At 38.7% G+C, this 25019-nt stretch overlaps 1 protein-coding gene across 1 annotated transcript in view; it reads left to right on the top strand.

Annotated features, from left to right (window-relative positions):
* The window catches only part of LOC118336585 (CUB and sushi domain-containing protein 3-like), a 219214-nt gene that overhangs the window by 237 nt on the left and 193958 nt on the right, over positions 1 to 25019 (top strand). The window contains exon 2 of the mRNA XM_035673258.1: positions 14472 to 14694. Coding sequence (XP_035529151.1) covers positions 14472 to 14694 — 223 coding nt within the window. The remainder of the gene's footprint in view (positions 1 to 14471; positions 14695 to 25019) is intronic.

Genomic DNA, 25019 nt, shown 5'->3' on the forward strand with positions numbered 1-25019 from the left:
TGCCCGTGTGTGTGTGCGTGTGTGTGTCTTTATGTGTGTGTGTGCTTGTGTGCGTGCGAGAAATCAAAAGCTTTAACGTTACAGACGTGCGCAAAATAGGCTACCACGGTTTACTGGATGGAGTTTTAGGGGACGCATTTCACCGGTTTTAGCGCTCAATGCAGGCTTTCACTGAGTCTCCCAATAGATATTCTTGCGGTAGCTTCTTCTAATAGCCTACGTGAGCTGCTTTGCTTAGTAGGTTAACTAGTGAATTGTTGAGGCGCAAGTGCATGCACTGCAGATTTCCTATTAGATGTTAAGAGATATTAATTTATTTAGGCTAGAGCTGCCCGCGTTTTCTCTTTTCTGGGTCGAGTTTTCAAGTATTTATGGATGGGATTTTGCGTCAGGCCAGAAATGTTAGTGGAACCATATAGCGGGGGGCTGAGGCAATTAGTAGTGTGGAACCAATTTGTCGACTGCTGTTTATCGGACTTGCCAGTGGAGGCAGGTGTAAGGTGGGCTTGTTAGTATTCCAGTGGCTCTTTCTCACGGTCTGTCCATTGAATACTCGGTCTAGCTGGTGAGGTAACCGCTGGTTCCATTTTTGTTTCTTATACGCATCAGCTAATTTTATTCAGACCAGTAATCATTCAGCACTGATGAAATGTAACTTTTCAGATGCAGTTTTTTGAATTATATATTTTTTTGACTAGATAACAAGAAGCAACAGAATTTCTTGAGTTTTCACTTAACTGTCTGATCACCTTTGCTTTCCCCCCTCCTTGTTTACCACAGTAATTTGATTCATGGTATTTACATAAAAACTGAAAAATCAGTCAAAGCAATTGTTGCTCATTTACCTCTCTGCAATTACCGTATAACCATCTGTGGTCCAATGACATTTAAACGACATTTAAAGAAAACAAATAAAAATCAATTTCTTGCTTCCTTGCAATGGAAGAATGTGTTACATGTTGATTATAAAAACTGAGCATAAGTAAGTGTGTGTGTTTGTCTGTTTGTCTGTGTGTGTGTCATTGCCTATCACATATTAATATTAGTGAAATTCTCACTTCCAACTAACACCAAAGAAAAAAGGTAAATTCAGTTATAACCCTCAAAATGTTTTTCTTCTCAATTTGTTTCTATGTACGCACATTTGTGTGTATTAAGTGACATTGTGTGTGCATGGCAAATTATCTGTTGAATGCATGCACTGTATGCATGTCTGAGAATGGCCACTCACAGATATCAATTTACATGCAGGTTGTTCACCCTGTGAGTAATTCTCATGTCTGCCTATTGGGGGTGGATGAAATGTGCAGCATGCAGAGTAGCAGCGCCCACCAAGAATGAGCCAAGTAGAGTCGAGCAGAGTGGGGCGCAGGGCTGTTTCATCACCACCCACATTGTGGCAATGTCAAACCTTGAGGCCCCTGCCAATCCTTCTAGTTCTGTTACTTATTAGGAAGCCAGCCAGCCAGGAATTGGGGAAGGAGGGAGGAAAGAAGGAGGAGGAGGCCTTGGTCTTCTTCAGGAAAAGCGCAAAGGAAATAGTGACACAGAGCAAGGTGTGGAGGAAGAACCGTAGAACAGCTGTTGTTCCTGTGCTCTGACAACTGACACAATGTTTGCAGAAGTAAAAAGATCGACTACATTTAGCCTGTGACTCACTTCTCCTGCTAAGATAATGATGAAGCCCTCTATCTAGCAAAGTTTGTACAACACAACTTTTGTACAACACAACTTTGCTAGAGGAGCTTTTTCATATTAGATTATTTTGGAACCAGGATCCTGTGTGTGGGTGGTGCACAGTTTACAAAGTTATCTCAGTCACCTGTCTGATTCTTGGTACTCTACACAGTTTAGTGACATGTAGCTACTTAGTTTTGTAATGAATAAAACTGAATCAAAAATAATATAATCTAATTGCAGCGGTCCACTACCAAACAACTGAGGACATCCACTGCAACTGTGTCATCTAATCCTCAGGGAACCTAAAAACTGCTTGACACAAACACAAATTTAGGAAGCTAAATTGCTGGATTTTTCTTTTAAACAGAGCAGAAGACCTAGGCCAAATACAAATTGAATTCTTTTGCACTTATAGTGAGCAATTTGCTGTATCTTCTCTTGAGTACAACATTGCGTTGGCCCTTTTTTCTTATGACAGTCTCACTGCTTCCATTTACCAGACAACGATCAGTCAACATCACAATGAGGAAGCGGTCTCAAAGCCGATAGTATCCCATTCTTATGACACATGCTTGTGTAAGCAGTGGATAATATCACGTGAGAGAGCATTGATGATCTCAAACTATAAGTGACAATGATCCAGATTGGAGTTGTGGGCACAGCTTCCTCGATCTGCCCTTTATATCATTTATTATAAGGATATTTCTCATTGAAACTGATGAATTTTATGTCGCTTTACAGTTATACCTTTATATCCATTTCAAATGATTCTTGCAAATCAGACTCAAAAATTCTGCTTCCATGGTTTAAGACTTCTTTATACCAGGCAATCCTAGAAGTCCTGATAAGGAAAAGCAGGAGGGGCTCTAATCTTCATGGGAAGTTGAGGGACACCACGGGAGAGGACAAACATAGCACGCAGGCACAAGCCGGTTTCCCGCATTGACATTAGCACGTAAAATGAAGTGAACGATTAATGATAGTGAACAGATTGTTGAAAATTGTCCATCTGTTGTGTCCCACCACTTCTGTTTCTTGTGATTACATTGTATCTGGCAAATGTCCTTCTAGCTTCCACATTTTGTCAAAATGTAGTTGTTATTTTTAAACTCTATAACAGGCAGTTACTAATTGCTGGTAATCAGGTGGGTTCTGCACAGACAGTAATCTGGCCACTGAGCCCTTGATGAAGACTTTCTCTCAATGTGATTATGTAAACAGGCTGGAAAGGCTGCTGGGGCTAATCAGGATTACAATTTGTCTGTGTAATTATACACTATCTACAGGGAATTTGGGGCATTATCCCACTGCCCCTCAGGTTCTTGATCTCCACAACAGCTGAAGAAGAAGAGCAGAAGTGTGAGAAAAAACAGGACAGTCTCCAGAAGACTCACCTGGAACTGGAAGGAACAGTATATAATTTTCCAGGATACAGGAACTTGGACTAGTAACAATTTTACTCCGTGGATTCCTGATGCCTCTTTTAGTGCTGACATCCCACTGGATAGCCTTAGCAGTGTACCAAAGTACTACTCAGCTCACCCACTGGCCTCTCGCCCATGGCTTGAGGCCTGGGCCAGGCTCTTAGACATTGCTGACAGGTCCCAGCGAAGGTTGGATATAGTTTGCTGGTTCTGATTAAGTCAGTTCTTCTCAGGTATCAGTTTTAATATAAGCAGTACTCTTGGGGGAGAGAGATTGGCAATATCTTGTCTTCAGGAAGAAAAATAGCTCACCGTTTGTTGAGATTAAATGTAATAGGCTGAGGAGAGGCTGCTTCCAGAGTCAAGGCTACAGATTCAGGTGGACTGCCTGCTGCACCTCAGGTGCCGTTTTCAGAGGGGATTAAACTCTGATAACTGTCTGGAGGCATATTCGCTGATAAAAATGTATGCATTTTTTGGGCCTTTTCCATACAGTGGTTCAGAAATTTGCAATCACATTGTAGTGGTATATTTATGCAAAAACTGTTTACTAACAGAAGGAATGTAAATACAACAAAGCATTTATTTTAAGTGAGATGTAACTAAACCAGTAACTACACTGCTGCATAGAAAATATAAAATGTTCATTGAAGCACAAAAAAAAATACACACAACTGGATAGTCTTTCATTAATGTTGAATCCACAATACACTATATTTCCAGCATATTCACTTTATAACCTGTGACCATGGCATACGTAACTCTGTGAATATTCCTTGGCATTGACGGTCGCTGCTGTTGTTTGTGTTTCTGGCTGTCGACTGGATTTTTGATATGTGACAGGAGAGCAGGCAAAGGTGAAGCATGGTCAGGGAAACAAAGTGTGGCGACGTGACGGTAATTGAGGAGGTCGACTGCTTAGTGGCATTGCTGTGACTCCACAGCATATTTCATCAGCAATTAAACTGATAGGTGAGGATACCTGTTTAGACTCTTAACTACGCTGCTTTGCTATCAATGTTAAGGAGGGACGCTAGGGATTTCATATTCCATCTAGAAAATAGACCTGGACAGCTAGACCTTACAGTCTCAGTTGCCTGTGAGATGCTCTCAGGTCAGCATCTTAGGAAATTATTGATTTCTTCATAAAATTATACATTGCTGTTAATTTAACTTTTACTTCAAAGTTTTTTTTAAAATGTTTTTAGCCTGTTATGTAAGGAAGAAAAGTAGCTAAAATATGTTCTGTGTATATTGTGTATTTTCAAGGTTTCTGCTGAATCATTGATTGACTAATCATCTGATTTTAGGCTTCCATGCTGTGGTCATTGGCCTTTGGTCCTGGCCTGTGTTGCTGCATTTATTAAAGCACTTATTCATCCATCATTGTCCATTCTCTGTTTAAAACCAGATCTGATTTTGGTCATAATCAAGGACGCGCAGTGTCACTGATGCGGAGAGGCTGAACCCAGGCCCAGCCAATATCATCGAATTGCACTGGCAGCAGTTTTAGACTTGCAGTTCCAGTCCAACCTGTGGAGTCTGAAAGCAATGACAGTAGCAGCAGGTTAGAACTGACAAGGAGATAGACTAAGAAAGTAATAGCTTCTTTATTGTGACACTTACAGACAATGAGTGCGACAACTGTAGTGCTTTCTGGTGTCTTTTAATATCTGCTCTGTGTATGTATGGTTTTTTTTTTTTTTTTTTTTTACCAACACAAGCATTTTTTATTGAACTCCAGAAACCCAGTATAGTTCACATTGCTTTGTGTGTGTTTCTTCCAGAGGGGGAAAGAGAGTTTTTATTTGTTGAAAAAAAAAATCAAGGGGTTGATGGAGAGGCCAAAAGAAAATAGCAAATTTAAGGTTGACTTCAGGTTCACTAAAACTTGAGTTAGAGGCTGCAATGATTAGTCAACTAATCGATTAGTCAATCATCAAAAAATAATAGCAATTACTTGATAAACGCTTTAATTTTATTGCCCCAAGAAAAACACAGATCATGGGTTACAGCTTCTTAAATATAAGGATTTAAAGCTTTTCTTTGGACAATTGGTTAAATAAAACGAGACAAAAACAACATATTTGAAGACGTCATCTTGGGCTGTGGGAAATCAATTTTCCCAATTTTATAGACAAAACGATTAATCAATAATGAAAATAGTCTGTAGTTCATTCCTAACTTGAGTCTTATTAAAATGATTATCTGTCTACAATATAATTGCATATATTGTATATAATTGTTACTTTTGTTACTTAATACTTTAACTGGATTTTATGATGGTCTGGTAGCTGACAAACCCAAATGTTAAGACTAGGTTATGGATGTTTAGAAAGGGAAAAACATGTCAATGTTTTACAGCCACAAACTGTAACAATTGTATTTCAATCTTAATTATTGTGACTATTATTAATTTATTTATGTTATCTAGGTTGTACGAATCTTTAATGTGAAACCAACAAAACTCTCCAGGAGGCGCAGCTATTACTTTCTTTACCTGTAGGTGGGGAGATCAACATGTCTATACATCCACAGAGCTAAACTCCTGCCACCATTACTTTTCTTTCCTACAGGTGGTGAAGATAGAATTGCTCTAACAATTTCTGAAGAATCTGCAGCTAGCGAAATGTTAATAAGGTGGTTTGTAAGTTTGTGATTGAGTTTGAAGTGAGTTCCAATGAGGCGCTTTGTATCTAAAAACATGCCCGTGAACAGGCTGTTAACTGAAAGAAGGTGTTTACTTGGAAAGTGAAAAAAAGTCGAGTATTTTTTCAGCCTCAGTGGTTGTCTTTAGATAGAAAAAGACAGATTCTTGTTCTGTGCTTTCTTCCTTTTCCCTTTTTGGGGAAAGTGAAGAGTTGATGTTTGTTTGTTTGGAAGATTGGAGGCTAGAAAGACAGGCGTCCTATTAGATGTGTTGCTGGCTCACAGTTTTGTGTTGTACAGCAGCTCTCACAGTGGTGGCCTGGCATCAGTATGAGCAATATGGCTCAGTAGCACTTTGAGGAGGTATTGGTGTCTAGCCATGAAATACTGTATCTGCTGGGAAGTAGCTAAAGTACCAGCAGCCCGCAGATGTCGGGAAACAGTTATTATACTTGGCTACGCAGACACACAATGTCTATTATTTCCTTGGTGCAAATGGTGTGTGTTTGGTGTGTGTACTTGTGCACGTGCCAGCTGTGTTTCAGTGTGGTAGTGTATTTGATTTTAGTATTTTTCACCTCAGTGGTTGGCAATTTAAAACCACCAAACAGAATATTTCAGAGCCCTTTTCCAAATTGCAGTGACACACTCATGAGGTAATAGTCATTCTCTAGAAAGCCTCTTTTCTGTTTCTGTTGTACGGAGGCCATTTCCCTTTCATCAAGCATGCAGGCAAGCATGGTGAGGGGCTGCGATTATGCACATTCTATCAGTATGAATTGTGAAGGTGCAGCACAGCCATGCAGATACAATCCTTCTCTTTGGGGACATCAATTTAAGATTTTTGTCTACTAAGGTTGCTGCCTAGACCCTAGCAGTCATCATTGTTTTATTCCTGGTTGTGCTGATGAAAAATAATTTTCTCTTCCATCCACATTTTATGTTTGTAGCTTAGAGTACAGCTTGTCATTGATCTAAGAGAAAAGTGCTTGGATTTTAAAAACAAAATTACCACTAAATATAACTCCTAAGTGCTGCAGCAGCTCTGATTGGATACGGTGCAGACCCTGAAGATTCATGATCTGAAGGTGTGACAGCAGACAGGCAGCAAAGGGTTTATTGTTTTTTTCAATGCCTAGTTTCCTCTTATCAATGGTTTCGGTCAATGTTCAGCATAATACATCATTTTAATTTCCTTTGCTTTTTCTGTACTTTCAATACTCACCAGAGAGTGTTTATAACTGTTTCTCTTTGTTGTGTTTTGTGAGGTGTGTGGATACGGGGCAGCGAATGTAGTCTACCAGGATGTTTGCTGACCTTTGTCTTGCTTGGTAAGGGCTCTATCTTTCCAGTCAGTGCTCTGTAACCAAGCCCTGCTGATGGATATCTCTATATTGGCTGACTCACCTTTAAGGTCAGGTGCAAATCAATGCAGGTTTTTTTGTACTTCAGCTTTGATTGCTAGGAGTGGTGCTGTGGCCTCTCCCTCTGTTTGTGATTGGCCATCATCAAGAACAATGATGAAATGCCATCCAGAAGAAGAAGTGTCCTTGACTGAACATACACTACAGTCAATCGCGAGGAAATGTGCGTTTCAAGCAGAGAGAGAAAATAATACATGCCAGAAATAAGTCAAGAAGAGGAGCTTTAAAGCGCATAGCTCAGTAGGCTTGTGTATGCTAGGCTTGTTTGAAGAAAGATACTGTGATGTATGAAGGGTGAAGGCAAAATACTTCTCATGCATAGATAGACTCGTGATCCAAGTGGTGTTCAAAGCAAGGCTCATTTCTCTCTAAAAGACTGAAATTGTGCTTTTTTTTTTTTACTTAGTGATTCATGTAATCAGTTTTGACCATATTGCTGTGACTACACACTGCATGAGAATTTGCATACAGTTGATAAGGTAAATCCTTCTGCAGTCACTATTAATTAAGCATAGAGTATATTTATAAATAAGTATATATATTACTTTTTCTATAGTGAAGGCTATACTTATCTTTTGAAAAAGAAACTACCTGGTGCATTTGCTGTTTAAATAGCAGGCACAGATTAAATAGGCACAAATAATCTTAAAAGTATCTTAAATACAGTACTAATAATGTAAATTACACAAAATAACTTCATTAATGATTCCATTGTGCAGTAGGAAAGCACTCAGTGAGGAGGTTTTTAAATAGAAGTGTAATTGGCCTTGAAACATAAACATCTCATGAGTGTGTTAGAGCTCAGAGACAGAAGGAACGAGTCCACCTCTACTTCCTTTGGTTTCCAAGCTTTTATTTTTACAAGTTGAAATATTCAGGTGTGCATGTTGGCCATTAGTCTATGGTGGCTCAATCCTTGTAAACTTGTTGAAGCATCTGCCAAATGACTAATGTAATGTAATTATACGTTTCTACACTGTTGACTTTTCAAAGTGGAGTCCCTTAACAGCGTCTAGTAGATCTAGCATTAATGTCCTTACAAAGAGACGTGCAGCTGATGTCCTCTCGCTGCTTTGTTTGTCCACGCATCACAGTGATGTTTCTTCTGAAGAACACATGAACAAACAGTCTTTGATATATAATGTATCAGTGGTGTTGCTTTCCAGATGGTTACTCTTCACAACTAACTGAATTTTAAAATCTTTAGTTTAAAAAAAAAAGGCACTTTGAGGAAAATATGTACTGTTGCTCCATTAATGCATGAAGATTACACTGAATGGTGCCAAAGGAGGGCGCTAGAACATTTCTCTAATTGCCAGTACATTGAATGCCATTAATCAAGGAACAAAAAAATTTCATTTCAATATTACTCTGATTACAGGAGTTTGTTAGATTAGACAAACTTTATCGTCTCATAAGAATAACCAATTTGCACACACAGGCTGCCACATAAACTGGGGACAATGGACTGTCGATAAAAGACAAATACAGCACAATAGATGGCAGATAAATTCAGCACACTTTAAAGACAATGTAGCAAAGGGCACACAATAAATTTGCCTAACTAAATGCTGCAGTCTTCCATCAGAATTCAACAGATTTACTGCCGGGGGAAAAAAATAGTTTGTCTTGTTAAATCTGTTAAATCAGTTAAATCTGCCCTGCGGGATCCTGAAGCAACTACCTGCAAGGAGTAGGTCAAACTGTGATTGTTTATTTTCCAAGCCTGTTTAATGATAGTCTGTTCAAAAATAGTCGATTGGGACGGACAATCTCTCATACCCATCAGTAATCATCCATTGTACAATGATGTGTTTGTCACGCAGAATAATTTGGAAGGCACTAAATGACTCCTCCTCCCATCTGCCTGCTGCACATAATCATTTCTCTTTATGGCCCGACCACAAATCTGCATTAATGGTCAAAGACAACGTATTGGCAGCTTACTTGTTTAGAGGGTACCTATCCCTTCAAACTCTAGCAGACCATGTACTGGGAAGCCAAACTGTCTCTCATTTTCCTCCAAGCTTAAAGTAAACAGTAAATACCCTGTTTAGCCTGCAACAAATTCTATAATAGGATACCCGCTATGATGCATAATGTATTTTGTTAAAATCAATCTTATTTGCCATCCACACAGGGAACCGTACTGTGGTTCATTAACTGCTTCACTCGGCCCAAAATCTTTGTATTAACAAAGAAGAGAGAATCTCATTCAGTAGTCTTGTTTCACACTTCACATTAGCGAGAAGCTCTGCAAGGCCAACAACACATAAATATGCATGTACTCACAGGCAAACACACTCATACAATTCAAACTGACAAAGAGACAAACACCTTCAGAAGTCTCATCGGTGTGGGAGACAACTGCCATTTTTCTGTCTGTGTTTTGCTCAGCGAGTATAACAATCTTCTATAAGCATCAAAGGTGTGGCGCAGTGAAAAGATGTTATTTGTGTGTATATATCCAAAAGGCCAGGGGTAAATGTAACTATTTGAGGAACAGCTGGGACCGTTCTTGTGCTGTCTGTCATCCAGCCTGGCTGCCTGCTGAAGCCCCTGTTTGTACCAGACTTGTGCGTTATGATACTAATTCATATTTCTGAACTGCATTTTCCCCACTGTGCAATCACAGCATGCTGTTAATTTGGTTTCTCATCACAATTTATGGTGGTTGCTGTAGCGTGGCTCTAACATGGGGTCGGAGAAAACCCTGGGGAGTGCGTCTTACAATTAAAGTGATGGTGGAGGTCAGAACCGGCTACTAGGCAGTGACAGTGGAATTCAAAGAAGACATACTGTAGGTGTAAGTGGTGAATGGATTTAATGTCCTCTCTCCTGTACAAGAGTAGAAGTACATGTTGTCACATTTTCCTTTGAAGTACCGAGATGAATGTTTACAATGTTCTTTTTATAGATACAGCATTTATGGAGATGACAGTGCTTAACATATTACAAGCTTACATGAAAACCACCATTGAAAAGGGGGATTCTAATTCATAATGGATAGCTTATAGAAAAAAATAGAAAAACAAGGAGGGCAATAGACGGGGGGGGGGGGCTTGAAGGGTAACGAAAATGAGAGGCAGAGTTGCAGAGCAGGGAGGGAGAGAGGGATAAAGAAAGGGAGGGAACAATTGGCTGAAGAGGCAGTGAATAAAAAAGGTGAGTGAGATGAAGAGAGGATGAGAAAAGGAAGAGGCGAGGGAGTTGCAGGGATAATAAAGGATGAAAGGAATACATAGATCTGAGAAGTAGAAAGAGGCAAATAGAGACACGAGGAAATAGGAACATAAATATCTTGGCAACGAGGATCTGTTCCATCATCTTCAGGACATCAGAACAATCAGCCACGCAAACAATGCAGAGCAGTTCACACACAACATTACTCTGAACGTTTGCTACAGCACTGTAACAGTCATCTAATGCTTGACAAATAGTGAAATGTTTCAGGGACTAATAGAGCTCCTGTCCTAGCTGTAGTTCTAAACTCTGGGTGACTCAAATTAAAGCAATAATACTTGAGTTGGGATGAGCTGTGTGGGTCTTCTTGCGGCTGAGCCCAACACAAGGTTTAAGAGCTTCTCTCTGTGCTCTGTAGGATTGCTAGAATTGCTTCAGGTTTATGTTATCCTACAGCGGTTGCAGTAACAAAATTGTGTGGTAATCTCACCGCAACTGTGTGAAGTAAACTAGACTTGCACTCATGGTTATTTAGCAAGGATTAATACTGCATGTCTCTGGCTTCATGTATATTTTACTGGGCAGTTTTAACAGCAGCACGCACATCAAATCAAAAAAAGTGTTAGTAGTAAACTTTCCTTCGTAATTTTTAAAGGGGTATTCCAGCGTTTTAGTATCGCCATATTCCATAAAATCAGGCATTTCACAAGAAACTGATTTATTTTGCTCAAAATCAAAGCAACAGGGAGCAAAGAGATCCCCTTATTTTTAATTGTTAGTCCCAAAACACTGAATCCTATATTTCCCATAATGCAACCAAATAGCATATGTCATAAGAACCCCACTGCCTCCTAAAAGCCCACTCCAGTTAGTAACACAGACTTCAGGTTTTTAATTTCACACACTGGAAACTCCCCCCAGAGACCTACAGGATATTATATGTTAAATTATGTTAAATGTCCGTAAAAAAATTCCACTTTCCCATTAAATAGATTATAGAATGCAGAAGTTAACAGAATATGTTTTTGTTTCTCCCACTTTTACTTTTGGATATTCAGTACAATTGCATCCTCTTAGGTCACAGTCAGGTAAAATTGAATATTAGAAAAATGTATTCATAATTATGTTCATAAAAATGGAAGCGGTGACTTCCTAAGATTAATAATAGACAGATTTTTTTTTTAAATAGTTGTTATGCATTTCTGCCCTCATAATTTTCCGATTCTCCTGCTTTTTAATGAAGTGAATTAAATCTAAACTGTAACTACAACAACAACTGCAGGTGGGCTCACCATCAGTAATGGACATGTCCTCCTCAAAATTATTTTTCAAGGCCATTTTAAATATTCAGTGTGGGTGTGGATCATTCTGTGTTGCCTTCAAGTGCTCTTCATTAGCGCTAACTTTTCTTTTAAACTGTTCTGCATTAACCAGGGCTTTTAGTTTGCTTTTAGTTTGAAACACAAACAAATTGTAGCTGTAAGGAAAATATGTTGGTTGTTCTCTTGGTGGCAACTTTTAAAAAAAGAAGGTAATGTGGATGAAGCAACAGAAAGGCCCTATTTTGGTTCATTGAGTTCAAGAATGTGTGGAAACTTTAAGTAAATGATTAGTAATAGACAGAAACATGTTCAAACCACCAATAAATAGGACATATCACAGGAGTTGTTGGTCAAACATGCTGTCAAACTGGGATTATTCACTTGTCATCAAAAATCCACCACAGTCATACTCACAAATTTGTTGGATCAGAGAAGATGGCTGTCCTGGTAATTAGGATATTCCCGAGAGCACTTGAAAGCAGTGATAATGCACCGTGTCACAGGTTGGATCATGTTGACCCTGTAGGTGGCGCATCAATGCAGCAAATTTGCCATGATTACCCTGTTTGCTCAATGGTGGTGGAAATAATTTCAACTTAGACATGCGACAAACCTTGGCAGGAATTTTTACCCACTGAAGGAGCAGAGCAGCAGCCCATCACCAGACACAACATCATAAACCTGTATGGGCCTAATATTTACTGTATCTATAACTATATCTATAAACAGGTCAGGCCGCTTGATCACTGGATACAGGAAGAGTGAATTAGTCTAGGGGGGCAGGTCAGTTATCTGGACAACGGGTGGAGATATACTGTACTGTCAGGGACCCCTGTAAGTATAATATCCTGAAGGTGTTGCAAGATGTAAAGATTGTGGAGAAATGTTCCAGAGGATTATCATGTTTGTGATAACAGAGTTGTTTTTTGGGAAATATAAACAGCTGCCAGGCTTTGTCCAAAAAAAATGAAACAGCTTGACAAGAGTGAAATTAATTGTCAGTTGGTCCCAGAGTTTAACATTTTGACTGTCATGCTCACATCCGTTTATAAAAAGGCGTACATATTATTGGGGGAAATTACTATTGTTTGTTTAGTAAGAGGACATTTGAGTTGCTTAGCTGCCAAGTGTTTTGCTTTCTCCCCATACTGCAGTGCGTGTGTACGGCTTACACTATGCAAAACATCCTTTACCTATCGAGTGTGAAAAGCTAATTACATCAGGAGTAAATTGTGGGGAGTAAACCATGAATCTTAATTAAGTTTGCATTTCATTAGACTACAAGATAGCCTCAAATAAAATAACACTCTTTATTTTCTTTGACACAGTGTGTATGAGAACATATTCATACATTGTTTGTGTAAGTGTGGGTGTAAACTGGATGTGGAAGTGTGGAAGAACACTGTATTGGTAATGTGTACTGTAAATGTCTGTATATGAGTAACACAGATTATGTTTGTATGTGTGTTTAAGTACCTGTGGCACATTTGCTCATTTACACAAACAACCACGAAGGTTAGCCAAGCAATCACATTATTGTAGTTTGACAATGATAGTATAATGCTTAACCTAATATGTCAAGGGTATTGATTTCCAGCAAGCCAGTGCAACAAGGTGCAAAGATATATCTTGTGTGGGCTGTGAAACAGAGCGTAAGGGCTTGTGGCACCAAATTGGAAGACCTTGCTTGTTGCTTGTCTCTGGGGATTTCTAACCCAATGGAAAGAAGTGGGCAGTAATGATACATCACAAGCTTTTTGTTCGATATAACATTGAAAAACATCACTGTAGTCTTCAATTATGTATTTTTCTTCCATTATTACAGCACTAGGTGCCTATTATTTTTTTAATTTGAAGGGGAACTGAAAACATAAATGGAAAACAAGATACTTGGCTCTTATTCAACTGGGTGCCAGATTTTCCTCACAGCTTCTGCCAACTGAGAACAGTGTGGATTTTTCAAACAATTTGTTCTCAGTTGACAAAATATTGCACCTGACCTTTAAAACTTAGGGTGGTTAATGTTGGAGAAACTAGCATGAGATGGCTAGATTTTGAAAGCTTTCACCCAAATAAATCCCACCCCTTCTCTTCAGGTTTCCCTCCAAAGCCACTCCCCCCAACACACATTAACATGCAGTGCCTGACTACTGCTGGAGTCCACAAGAGAGTGTTAGGGAGAGGAGCACCAACTACCCTGTGTCTCATTCATACTAGTTCTACATACTGCATAGTTGAAGAAAATAACAAATTCCCCCCAAAACAAATCAAATCAGACCTGTCCCTCATTTCTTGCCATTGTTTAAAAGTCCCACCAATGGTGACTGGTCTGGTTTTGACCTATTGCTTTATCCAAACGGTTTGTTTATAGCATTTTCTACTTCTACTTCTCATTATTTTGCTTTGTTTAGCAGTGCAAACACTTGTAGGTACTATGCATTTTGGCTGGTCTTTCTCTGCAATTCTTGTATGACTAGCTCGGTAGCTTAAGCAATATCTGCCTGGCCAGCTTGTGGAAAACTCATGTGCAATGAGTGCAGGGTCCAAATGAAATGATTGGCTGGGCTTATTACAGACCTCTGACTGCTACAGATACTGATTTTTCATTTTTCTTAGAGAATGTAAAGAAAAAATTTCAACAAATATAACAAAAATACTTCTGAACATCACCTACCCTAGCTTTAAGGGGTGCATACAGTTATTAAGCAAAATTAAGAATGTAGGATTTTTGCAATTTACTTTTTTTTTATGTGCATTTGATAATAACTTTGTGTTTCCTTTCTTTTCAGGTTTTATCCATACTTGCGGAGGCACTTTAAAAGGGAGAAATGGGACTATAGAAAGCCCCGGGTTTCCATACGGATATCCAAATGGAGCGAACTGTACCTGGGTGATTGTTGCAGAGGAGGGGAACAGGATTCATATAGTTTTTCAATCTTTCGCTGTGGAGGAGGAATATGACTTTTTATCTTTGTACGACGGGCATCCTCACCCGGCCAACTTCAGGACGAGGTAAGGAATCGGCCCTGAAGCCATGCACCTTGAAGGCTGTGTTTGAAGGCTGGCAGGCAGGGACAGAAAAGTAAGAGGGAGAAAAGCCTTCCATGATTACTGCTGACGGAAAAGTTCATCTTTAATGTACATATGACAAAGACTGCTGTCAGGGAGGTGTCAGTCATGTCAGCAGTAGTGTGTGTGGATTGCAGAGTCTGCTCTCTCTTGACACGGTTTTGTGCAGTGTTGAAATGCCCTCACAAAACTGTGAAAGATTCAGATTTGGATTTTACATTAATAATTTAAATTAAATGAATTTAGACTTCAAATTGTAACATATTAGAAGTATGTGTGAAATATTATTAATCAGGACAGTTATTTCTTATCAGCAGTAAAATAAAAGAAAACAGTGTGGGATTCTGTTCAAGCACAAGGTACAGGACTTAAAAGTCAGAGAAAAACAATTTATTTCATTCACTTTAAACAGTGTGTTGTAAATGTGTTTGGATTCCACAGCAAAGAAACCAATCAACCTGAAAGCTCTAAGCAGAATCCCCAGCATTTATTTCTGAATGAGCATGCTGCGCTGGCTTCAGTGATGCATGGGTCAGCTCAGTAGCCACTATCCTTTATTCAGATGCTTCACTGGAGGAGTCAGAGGTAGAGAAAAACATGAAAATCAAACACAAAGATTTGTCCTTGTTTACTTTAGTCACTGAACAGGCAAACAACTGTTTAATCTGTGTGCTTTCTGCATTCTCACTAAAGCCTGAGGTTTGACTGGTGTGGCAAGGTTTTTCTATGATTCATTTTTAGAATTATTTGGCACTCCCCTGTGTTTGATTTTGACTGTAAATTCAATATCGTATTAAGTATTGTTCAATATTTTATAAAGAAAAATTTATGGTGTGATGACAGTCTTTCATTTTTGAAGTGGAGGCTCATTGTACTGAACAGACATGTAAGCTATCATTAGGGATGGACATAAGACGCTGCTCCCAGTGCATGGATAGACACATAAATACAGAAGGGTAAGGTATAAATACAGACATTTTCAGTAAGAGAACACCATTATTGAGGGATTTTGTGAGACATACACTGCTCAAGGATTCTGATTAATAAATAATTTGATTCTTTTTATTATTTACACTATTACCGACACAAGCTCAATCAAACCTTGCAAATTGGTTTAATTGTATAGGCCATAAGCCAATCATCATTGACTTGCCTGTTGTAAAAAATCCTTAAATATATAAATCTTTTGGCCACATTATATGTCTGATTCAGAAAGAGTCCGTACTGCAGCATTCTCAGGATGTTCTGTTTCCTGCCTTCCCAAATGAATCGCACTTTAAAGAATCATTTTGTGTTTGGATTTCAAAGGAAAAAGCCACAAAGGTTTCACATTTTCCTTGTCAAACCAAATTGCTCAAAATAAACCCATTCTCTACAGATAAGTGTGCTGTGTATTATAAAAAGATTATCTCTCGTCTGAGCTGATAGAGGAATGAGGATACACACATCAGCTTTTAAACCTGTCACATGCTTTTTTTTCTTCTAAAGGACATCTTAGTGTCCGATTATCCACTTTTATTCACAAGCATGCTTCATCAGAGGTGAGAGTGGGGTCCAGCATTTCTCCGTGAAACACTCAAAAAGACAGTGCCAAAATTATATCTCCAGGCCCATTTATGGGGCTCAACGTCCGTGGAAGTGGATCGAGGTCACATGCTAATACAATGCAGGATGTATAGCAAAGAGTGGCAATGAAGGGGAATAATTCAAAAGCTGAATCAGTGTTGATACTTTAGCAGCTGAATCTCTTTAGATACTTAAAAGATTATGTTGCATAATACTGTTTCAAGGTCAGGCTTGTGAGAGGTTTGCCACCATGCTGACTACACGTCACTTAATGATCTCACATATATAACTCTTGCCACAAAATATAGTTAGCCTCAACGTCTAACGCTGTGTGCCAATGAGCAATTATGGAGCAAATCCTGACATTGCCACGACTTTACTTTCATACTGTACTCTCTAGAAGCTTGTTAAAGTGATGCCAGTCTTATCTTTTTTGCCTGTTGCTATACCAGTGCAGTCATTGTTTATTTAAGTACCCTAAATTGAGCCAAGCTGAAATATTCTGTGTTATATAATTGTACCACAACACATTGGCTCAAACCCTGTGTTATAAACAAAAGGCCATTTATCGCCAGTAATTTGAGTTTAATGCCAATATAATGGCACTAAATCAACATCATCAAGTTATGACATCACTTGTTGCTTCCATAAAAGTATTGGTTGTAAAGTATAAAAGTATAACTAGTGTTGTCACAGTGCCAGAATCTTTACTTCAGCGCCAATTATATATTTAAAATTGAGGGATACGTTTAATTTGTGTACAATTCTTTACAAATTAGCTCATTTTAATCCATGAAACAGTCTGTATTTATGCTGAATGGTGTATCACCATTAGTATCAGCTGCAGAATATATTCATAATTATTGTTTACAAGTGTTCAAAAAAGAGTGAGCAAAAGAGACAACCCATTCATGAAGAAGGAAATGTACTCCTTGAAGTCCCCATATTACATTAAAGATTAAATGCCAAAATGTCCCATTATTTATGAATGCAGCACAAATGTCCCACCCGTCATCACACAGTGAGCTGCACACCTGTGTGAAAGACGAGGATGGAGATGAAGCTTCGCCTGTATCAGTAACTTTAGTAAGTGCTTTGTCTCACTGTTATCACTTTATTCTCATGTCTTTGTTTTCATTATTAGGTCATTTGCTCAAACCAATGTTAGTGGCTGTAGGTTGTTTGCGAGCCAACGCTAGGTAACGACAAACTTAGGCTTTCTTGCAAGTGCGAAAAGCTGAGCGCCATTTGTTTGTATAAATGTTGGACACCATTATTTATATCTAGGGACGTAAATATCAACGTGGCAGAGAGATTAGCATTATCCCCGCGTCTGCAAAGTTCATTTCATTTCAGAGCAGCTGTACGTACCATTCATTTCAGTACCCTGGTTTAGCACTGTAGCTAACTGTCATGGCTTACTGAGGCACCTGCCACAGCCTTAATTAACGTCATTAGGTGCACCTGTGATTACCTTGATGTGACGTCAAAATATCGTCTGTGAAAAATCTGTGTTTTTGTGTGAATATTGGACAAAAGTATATCGATTGGGACATGAATACCGACGTCGCAGAAAGATTTGCATTAAAAGGAGAGAGAGAGAGAGAAACGAGTGCTTGAGCAGAACTAGTGCAGGTTTAAATATAGAGCAATATCATCTTCTAGAGCAAAATAAACTGGGTTCAACCAGAAAGGAAACACTGACCAGAGCATGTCAGAGAGGGTCACCTCTTTTAGTCAGTAGATGGTATAGTTGTGTTTTGTATTGGTTTATAGGCATAATGCGCAAAAATGGATAATAAAATAGGTCCAAACTATGCACATTTTTTTGTTTTGTTGTGTTGTTACTATATTTATCTCCGTTGAGCTGCCTAAGTTCACTTCTTCTACTATACAGTTGAAGTTGCCCATTCAGTGACAGCTTGAAAAGGTAGATTTTGGTGTAAATACAGTATAGGTGAAAAATAACTGCAGCTGCACTGTTGTGTGAATTCTTAGACAGAAATAGGCAGGCATGCTGTCAGAAGTGGTTGTATCATTGGTTTGTCTGTGATGGTCTGCTTGGGTTTAGACAGGGGTTTAGATTAGTTAAGGTTAAGCAGCCAGGACTGTTGACATGCTTCTTCATCCAAAGTAATCTTTCACATGTTACATGCACAAACTAGGCCTCAAAATCAGTTGACTCTACTGTGGTAAAAAACAAAACAAAACAGTTATTGGGTTATGCACAGAGGTTTTGAATGTTTTGTGGGTTGATGTTTATAATGGAATTGTATTTTAAAGGATTTAAAAACTTTATTTTTTAAATTAAATCATATTTCTTAAGTCATCATAAGTCCAGTTTTAGTTTTTAATCATGTCTTGAAATATAGTGTACTATTTCTGTTCAATCCCTTTGTAATTAAACCATTCTACCTATTACTACATCAGGTTTTACATTTTCTTTCTTTACTTGAATTGTTTTAAGTGAATCTCTGCCATTATATTACATTCAGTGCCCTGGTCATGATTGAGTTTCTTTTACTTGTTACCAATTGAAGAAAGAGTTTAATTGAATGGTGATTTGATTGCAGCGGTGCAGTTTCCCCTGGCTCCGTGTGCAGTTGTGATGTGGACGGAGGAGGCCTGGGAGGGTTGAAACAGGTTCTTGAGCTAAACATGTTATCAGTTGGTCACTGTTTCAAACAATGGGACATGTTACAGAAAAAACTCATCAGTGAATGCCTGTGTTAGTGTTGGGCCTGTTTATTCTTGTTGACATGTTTGAGAATATGAATGGCTGTTAGCTTCCAGCTCTTCCTTAGAATGACACAGGAAAAGGGCAATATTCGTCTTGATTTGGTGTGGTTAGGGTTTGATGTTCATCCAAATGGCAGTCAGCGCTTGCAGCTACCAACCTGTTGAATCTAATTAGAATTAGAACATATTCTGTGGATGGAAGAATATTACTAATTACTAATATTACTTTAAGCCAAAGATTATGGATATTATGTGTTATTGTAAGGAGAAATGAAGATAATAGGTTTTTTTCCTCCTGTTTCACAGCCTCTTAGCACTGTTTGTCCCCATCATACTGGTTGTCAGTGATGATGAAGAAAAACCTGGTGGTAGTTAGGTGTGCAATGCTGTGTGTGCTTACTATATTTTTGTCAGTAGTGTAAATGCATTTCTTTCAATTCAGTGTGGCATTCCACAGCTAGGGCACCAAAGTGCTGGTAAACAGAGATTCAAGGATCATTCAAGCATTTAGATAGAGTCTGCAATATTATGTAGTCAGAGAAAACACAAAGCTGATGTCAGGGAGGTGGCTGTGCAGAGTCAATGGTTTATTGTGGGCAGAATGCTTATCTGCTAATTTTTAATAGATAGCCAGACTGTAGAAATATATGTAAATGTTCAAGTTCAAGCTGACGCGGAGCCAATGGCTCATTGCAGAGGGGGCGAGGACCTGTAGTGGGCCCTTATACAGCCTCTTGGCTGGAAGGGCGGAACAGAGAGAAATGCGGATTACAATGAAGTGTGCTATTTCCGCACTATGGACAGTGCCATGGATTTTCTGCTGATACTTAAGCATCACAACTGCTAATGGGCTATTTCAAAACCATGGTCGGTCAGTCAGATACAGGATAAAAAAACTAAGATCAACTAAACTAGCGGGCATTCAGCATTTCAGTGATGCTGGGTGCAGAGAGCCACACAGCCTACACAGTGAAGCCACAGAATCAACCCCACACATCACAGCAAAATGGGCTACAGGTCTGCAAGCAATGTGCGGCCTGCCGTACTGCAATAACCGAGCAGACGCTGTGATCTACAACAAAAGCAGCAGCAAACATTATTTAAAAACAACAGAGCCAGGATGTAAGCCTGTCATCGCAAATAATGAATATATGAATAATCCAACAGCTGTCAGTTTGAATCCAATCCAAATGACTCAAATGAATCCACTCTAGCCTACATGTAATGTCCTATATCTAAAAACTCCACCACCTTTGAACACGCCACACTGGAACATACTGCACTATCATCGTCATCATCGTAGTTGCATGCTCCTTGCTAACATTTTCACTCGCTATTTCACAGGACTGTTGTCAGACATGAAGGGTTGAGATGTTTGTGAGGCCACAGTGGCTGTGGTTGTACTGGATTACATCAGATTAATTGTTTGTTTGTTTTATATTTTGAATATGTAAAGTAAAAATGTGTATTTTGTCCTTTTCATTTACATACATGAGAATATAAGAAACGCCTCAATGTAATGCAGTCCAGGAAAATCCCATCACTAAGTATGACTTCAGTGCTAAAAGATAGAATGTAATTAACTACTACGACAGTGTCAGCAAAAACTGTGTAGATACTGAGTGTAGGTGTCTTGTCACGTCATTAGCTTTTAAAGGCTATTGCTGATTAGCTGTGTCCAATACAGTGTAGGGTTAACAATTTGCAAAACAACATTTTGCTGGGACTTTTTAAATTCACATGGAGATAATCCTGCCATTCAGAGAGAAGGAGGAAAAGCACAACTAATTCTTGCTACGAGACAAAAGCAAAGGGCTCAAACTGTGATGGGTTTTTTTTTTCGTGATCCGACCCAAACCTAAATAGAAACGATGTTCTTTGTGTTTTAGTCACACTTTTGTTTTTTCCAAGTGGTGGATTTCCTCACTATGTTGTGTGGTGCCAGAAAATGATAATTCCATGACAGTCTTTGCTGTGCCTGTAGGCCCCAAAATGTACGCTAGTAGAACGCCCGCTCATACACAATTAAATCTCTCCAAAACAAAAATCACTCTGAAGACGGAAACAAGCTTCTTTACCTTGTGTTTTCTTACCTTTTGTTTAACTTTGTCAAGAAAGATGCAGCTCAAACTTTCCCACCCTCTCTTCCAGCAACTTGTTCTGAAAGATGCTAATTTCCATATGGCGACACCTGAAGTTGTTTCATTTCTCTGTTTTTCCCTTGTTTTTCATCCCTTCTCTGAATGTATGTTGTTGCGTTGTTCACTCAGGTATTACTTTATAAATAAGAAGGTGAACATAATGAAAGCCAACTTTTCCTGCTTCTATTTTCCTTTTCTAGGCTAATTATAAATATAAACCTTGATAAAGGCCTTTCATTTATTAATGTTATTAATTAATTGAAGCAGAAATTCAGAAGGGAACATGACAAACGCGACAATGATTTTTTTAACATGAAAAAGAATCGACATCCCTCTGATGGACCTGATTAGTGTGTCTCCCCATTGATCTATGTATTCTCTTTGCTCTATGAAGTGTTTTCCCCCATTCCTCTGACTCTGTGCTGCACTTACATTACGTACAATCCCTCGTGCCTGAGAGTGGCTGGTTGAAGCGCTCATTATTGCATTGAAATGATGGTGGATGGTAGAGGAAAGGAGGTGAGTTAGGGTAATAATGCCTTTTATTCCAGTGTTGCCCTGCACAAATAGTGACCTCATTAAGGTGATCTTTTTGTGCTGTCATTATACAATTACTATGAAAAGCTCAAATTGAATGCAGTGTTTTTTTTTTTTTTTAGGCTTGGGTGGTATCAAGGCGTTTTTTTCAGTACTGTTAAAAATACAGATGCTCCTCCTAAATAAATGCTTTATGATTCAGTGCCATATAAATTGAAGTAGCCTAGTTAGTTGTATCAACGTCTGTATGTAGTGAACAACTGAATCAAGTAAATAAATGATAGTAATAACAGAAAATGTTCGTTGTTGGGCAGTGAATGAATGTTGTAGAAATGTATCAATCATATTGGCTCTTTGATTGTTTATGTGTGCCCTTTAGTTTGGATTTGAGAGGTTATTTTTACTCAAACGATGTTGTGTGCTGTTTTGTAATGTTAGTGGCACTTTGCACTGCAGTTTTTAATAATGGCCACGGTCTGCCTGTGGGAAGATTACACATATGAGTGTCCATTCGAGAATAAAAGTTCTCAGTGTTTTCACTGTCTTTCTCTTTTTAGAGCACACCATGTGAAATTACTTTTCTCACTCATTTCTTATTTCTCACATATCACACTCTCTCGTCTCGTCTCCCCTGTGTGTATCTCACTCACTCAGCAGAGTGGCAGTGCTTATCAGAATGTACAGATTTGATCAACTGAGTAGCATCTTGGCTTGTGCCAGCTGTCAATTGGATCTTATATCGACTATTAAAGGGATGATTGAGGATTGGATTTCTTGTGATATTAAGGCAATTTAAATAAACTTACTCTCAGAACTAAGATGTTATTAAAATAATCTCTAGAATTTGAGCCCTACTGTTGATTTACAGATGTTTTTGGTGAAGAGGCATGTCTACCTGTTCCATTAATTAGCAAAAGTGAATAAAGAAAAAAAACGTTATGGCTGTGTAGTTCAAAAGTTGCAACCCTTTTCCCCTTTCTATGTTCCACAATGGTAAATGTTACCTTTTGTTGTTTTGGAATATGTCTGTTCATTCGTGGTGGTTTATGTTGGTAATTGTCACTTTTGTGCTAGTTCATAGTATGGTGGAAATAATTTCTTGAGTAACTTGATTACTATAGAAAGCTTAGTCTGTTTAAAGCTTTGTTTGTTTATCAACTGACGGGGGCAGCATATATGCCTATAAGTGTTCTTGTCTACAGTTAAATGCCATAGGAAGAAGAAGATTGCCCTTGCAGCATGAAAGAACAGCAATACGCTGAAGACATCACATATGTTAATATTATTAACATGATATGTGATGATTAAGTCTTGACAAAAAGTCTTTGCTGCTCGGATTCTACAGGGAGATGTTTGAGATTGAGGGGAATCTACCCTGAGCAGCAGCGAGATAAATCCCCCCATGGAGTCCAGACACTGGTGGTTGTGGCTGATGACTTCTTAAGCTGATAGGCTGATGAAATAATGAAGCTGCACAGAATGGTCGGTGATGGGGAGGTGGAGGGGCGCATATAACAGCAGCATGAATGAACTGAGGGCAGGGAGAAAGAGTCATATTTAAAGACAGCAGCAAGACGATAGGCTAACAGTGCAGGTGTGCCTGGATTGGATGCTGGATGGAAAGAGATATTAGCTACAGCTCTATATGTAAAAGAAGAAGGTTTCTGACTGAACTTTCGCTATATCATTATTTCATTTTAAATGTATTTAAATTTCATTATTTTACTTAGAAGGCTCATTGCATATTATATATTATATATACAACATCATAGGCTACAATGACTTCTGTAACTAGCAGCCCAGCTTTTATGTATTTCTTTTTACACAAATACCATCATATACCATAAGATAACCATACCCTGTGTGTTCTTGCTGCAGCTTGTGAAAAAAACAATACCCCTTTTGTTGGACTGGTTTTCTGTCCAACAGAAATGGAGTTTGAAAATAAAAGTAACAGAGGCAAGTAGTGAGTGTAGTTTGAAGGTTCACAGCTGATATATATATATATATATATATTGGATAGGATAGCTGAAGATAGACAAGAAGGTGACATGCAGCAAAGGGTCACAGGTCGGATTCAAACACAGATGCTGCAGCAAGGACTCAGCCTTGGTATATGGGGTGCCAGCTCTACCAGGTGACACCCTATTATAGTGTACATTTAAAGTTGTTATTAGGCACATAGCTGAGTTTGTAGCTCATAATGTGAACATGTCTAGAAAATAGTGTCAGCACTGTCCTGTGTTATAAGTGTAAGTATGAAAGCAAGTTTTGTACAATACTACCTTTTATTTCACAGTGCAGTGGCCAGCATAGCTTACATTACATGTATGAATTATAGCAGTGTGTTTTGAGCAGACATTAATACAGAACTAACAGAGAATAACAACTTAGCCTGACATTTACCATACATGTTTTATCATTCTGAACCCTCTGTGTGAGTTTTAGGTGAACGTAAATCTCTGACTCTTGACCTCTGTGTTTTATATATTGCTGCTCTCCTGTTATGGCCTTTGATAAAATCCTCGAGACTGAACAGTACTAGTCATGGAACAAGTGGTGCCAAGTGGTTAGGTCTGTATTGTCCATTCTAACACAGAGAATTCTTTCTAACATCGAATCAGATGCTATAAAGAAAGAGGTTTGTTGTCATGTAGTGTACAGAATTGGCCCCAACCAATCCGAGTAGAGCGGATTGTTGTGGTGAGAGGATGAAGAATATAAATGAAACAATAAACACCCGAGTACTGCAAGCATGGAAACAAGTAATGTGACTTGTAAGCTATTTTGACACCATATCTATCCTCAGTCACAAGAAAATCATTATTCATGATGGGTGAAGTCTCAAGTTTTGTTAGCTTTGTGACTCATAACTCGATAAAAATCACTTTTCAAATAATTGAAAGCATGAGGTTTTTGTGAAATAAAAGCGAGATTAATGGCTGTGCAGTGCTTTATTTATCTGCACCAGCCTTTGTCACCTCCAACCTGGGTGACCTAAATCAAATCTATGCTTAGTCTGTATTCGCCTCTTCACCCAGGTCTACCAGAACCACACTGCCAATAGTATAAATGGTGGGGAAGTGAGGATTAATTATTCCTTTGTCTGCACACCTGTGAACTAATTACAGTATTTTTTTAGTTGAAATGATCAGTGCTCACATTCATTCCACTTTTGCGTTTGACACCCTGCCTATTCTCATCAGGAAAATTACTTGCAGATGCATGATACTGTAGAAGATGACAATGCGATACTGTGCAAAACTATGGAGAGAGAGAGAGAGA

This window comes from Morone saxatilis, unplaced genomic scaffold (assembly GCF_004916995.1).
Source record: "Morone saxatilis isolate NCDOM2014 unplaced genomic scaffold, NCSU_SB_2.0 Contig24, whole genome shotgun sequence".
Taxonomy (NCBI): Eukaryota; Metazoa; Chordata; class Actinopteri; family Moronidae; genus Morone; species Morone saxatilis.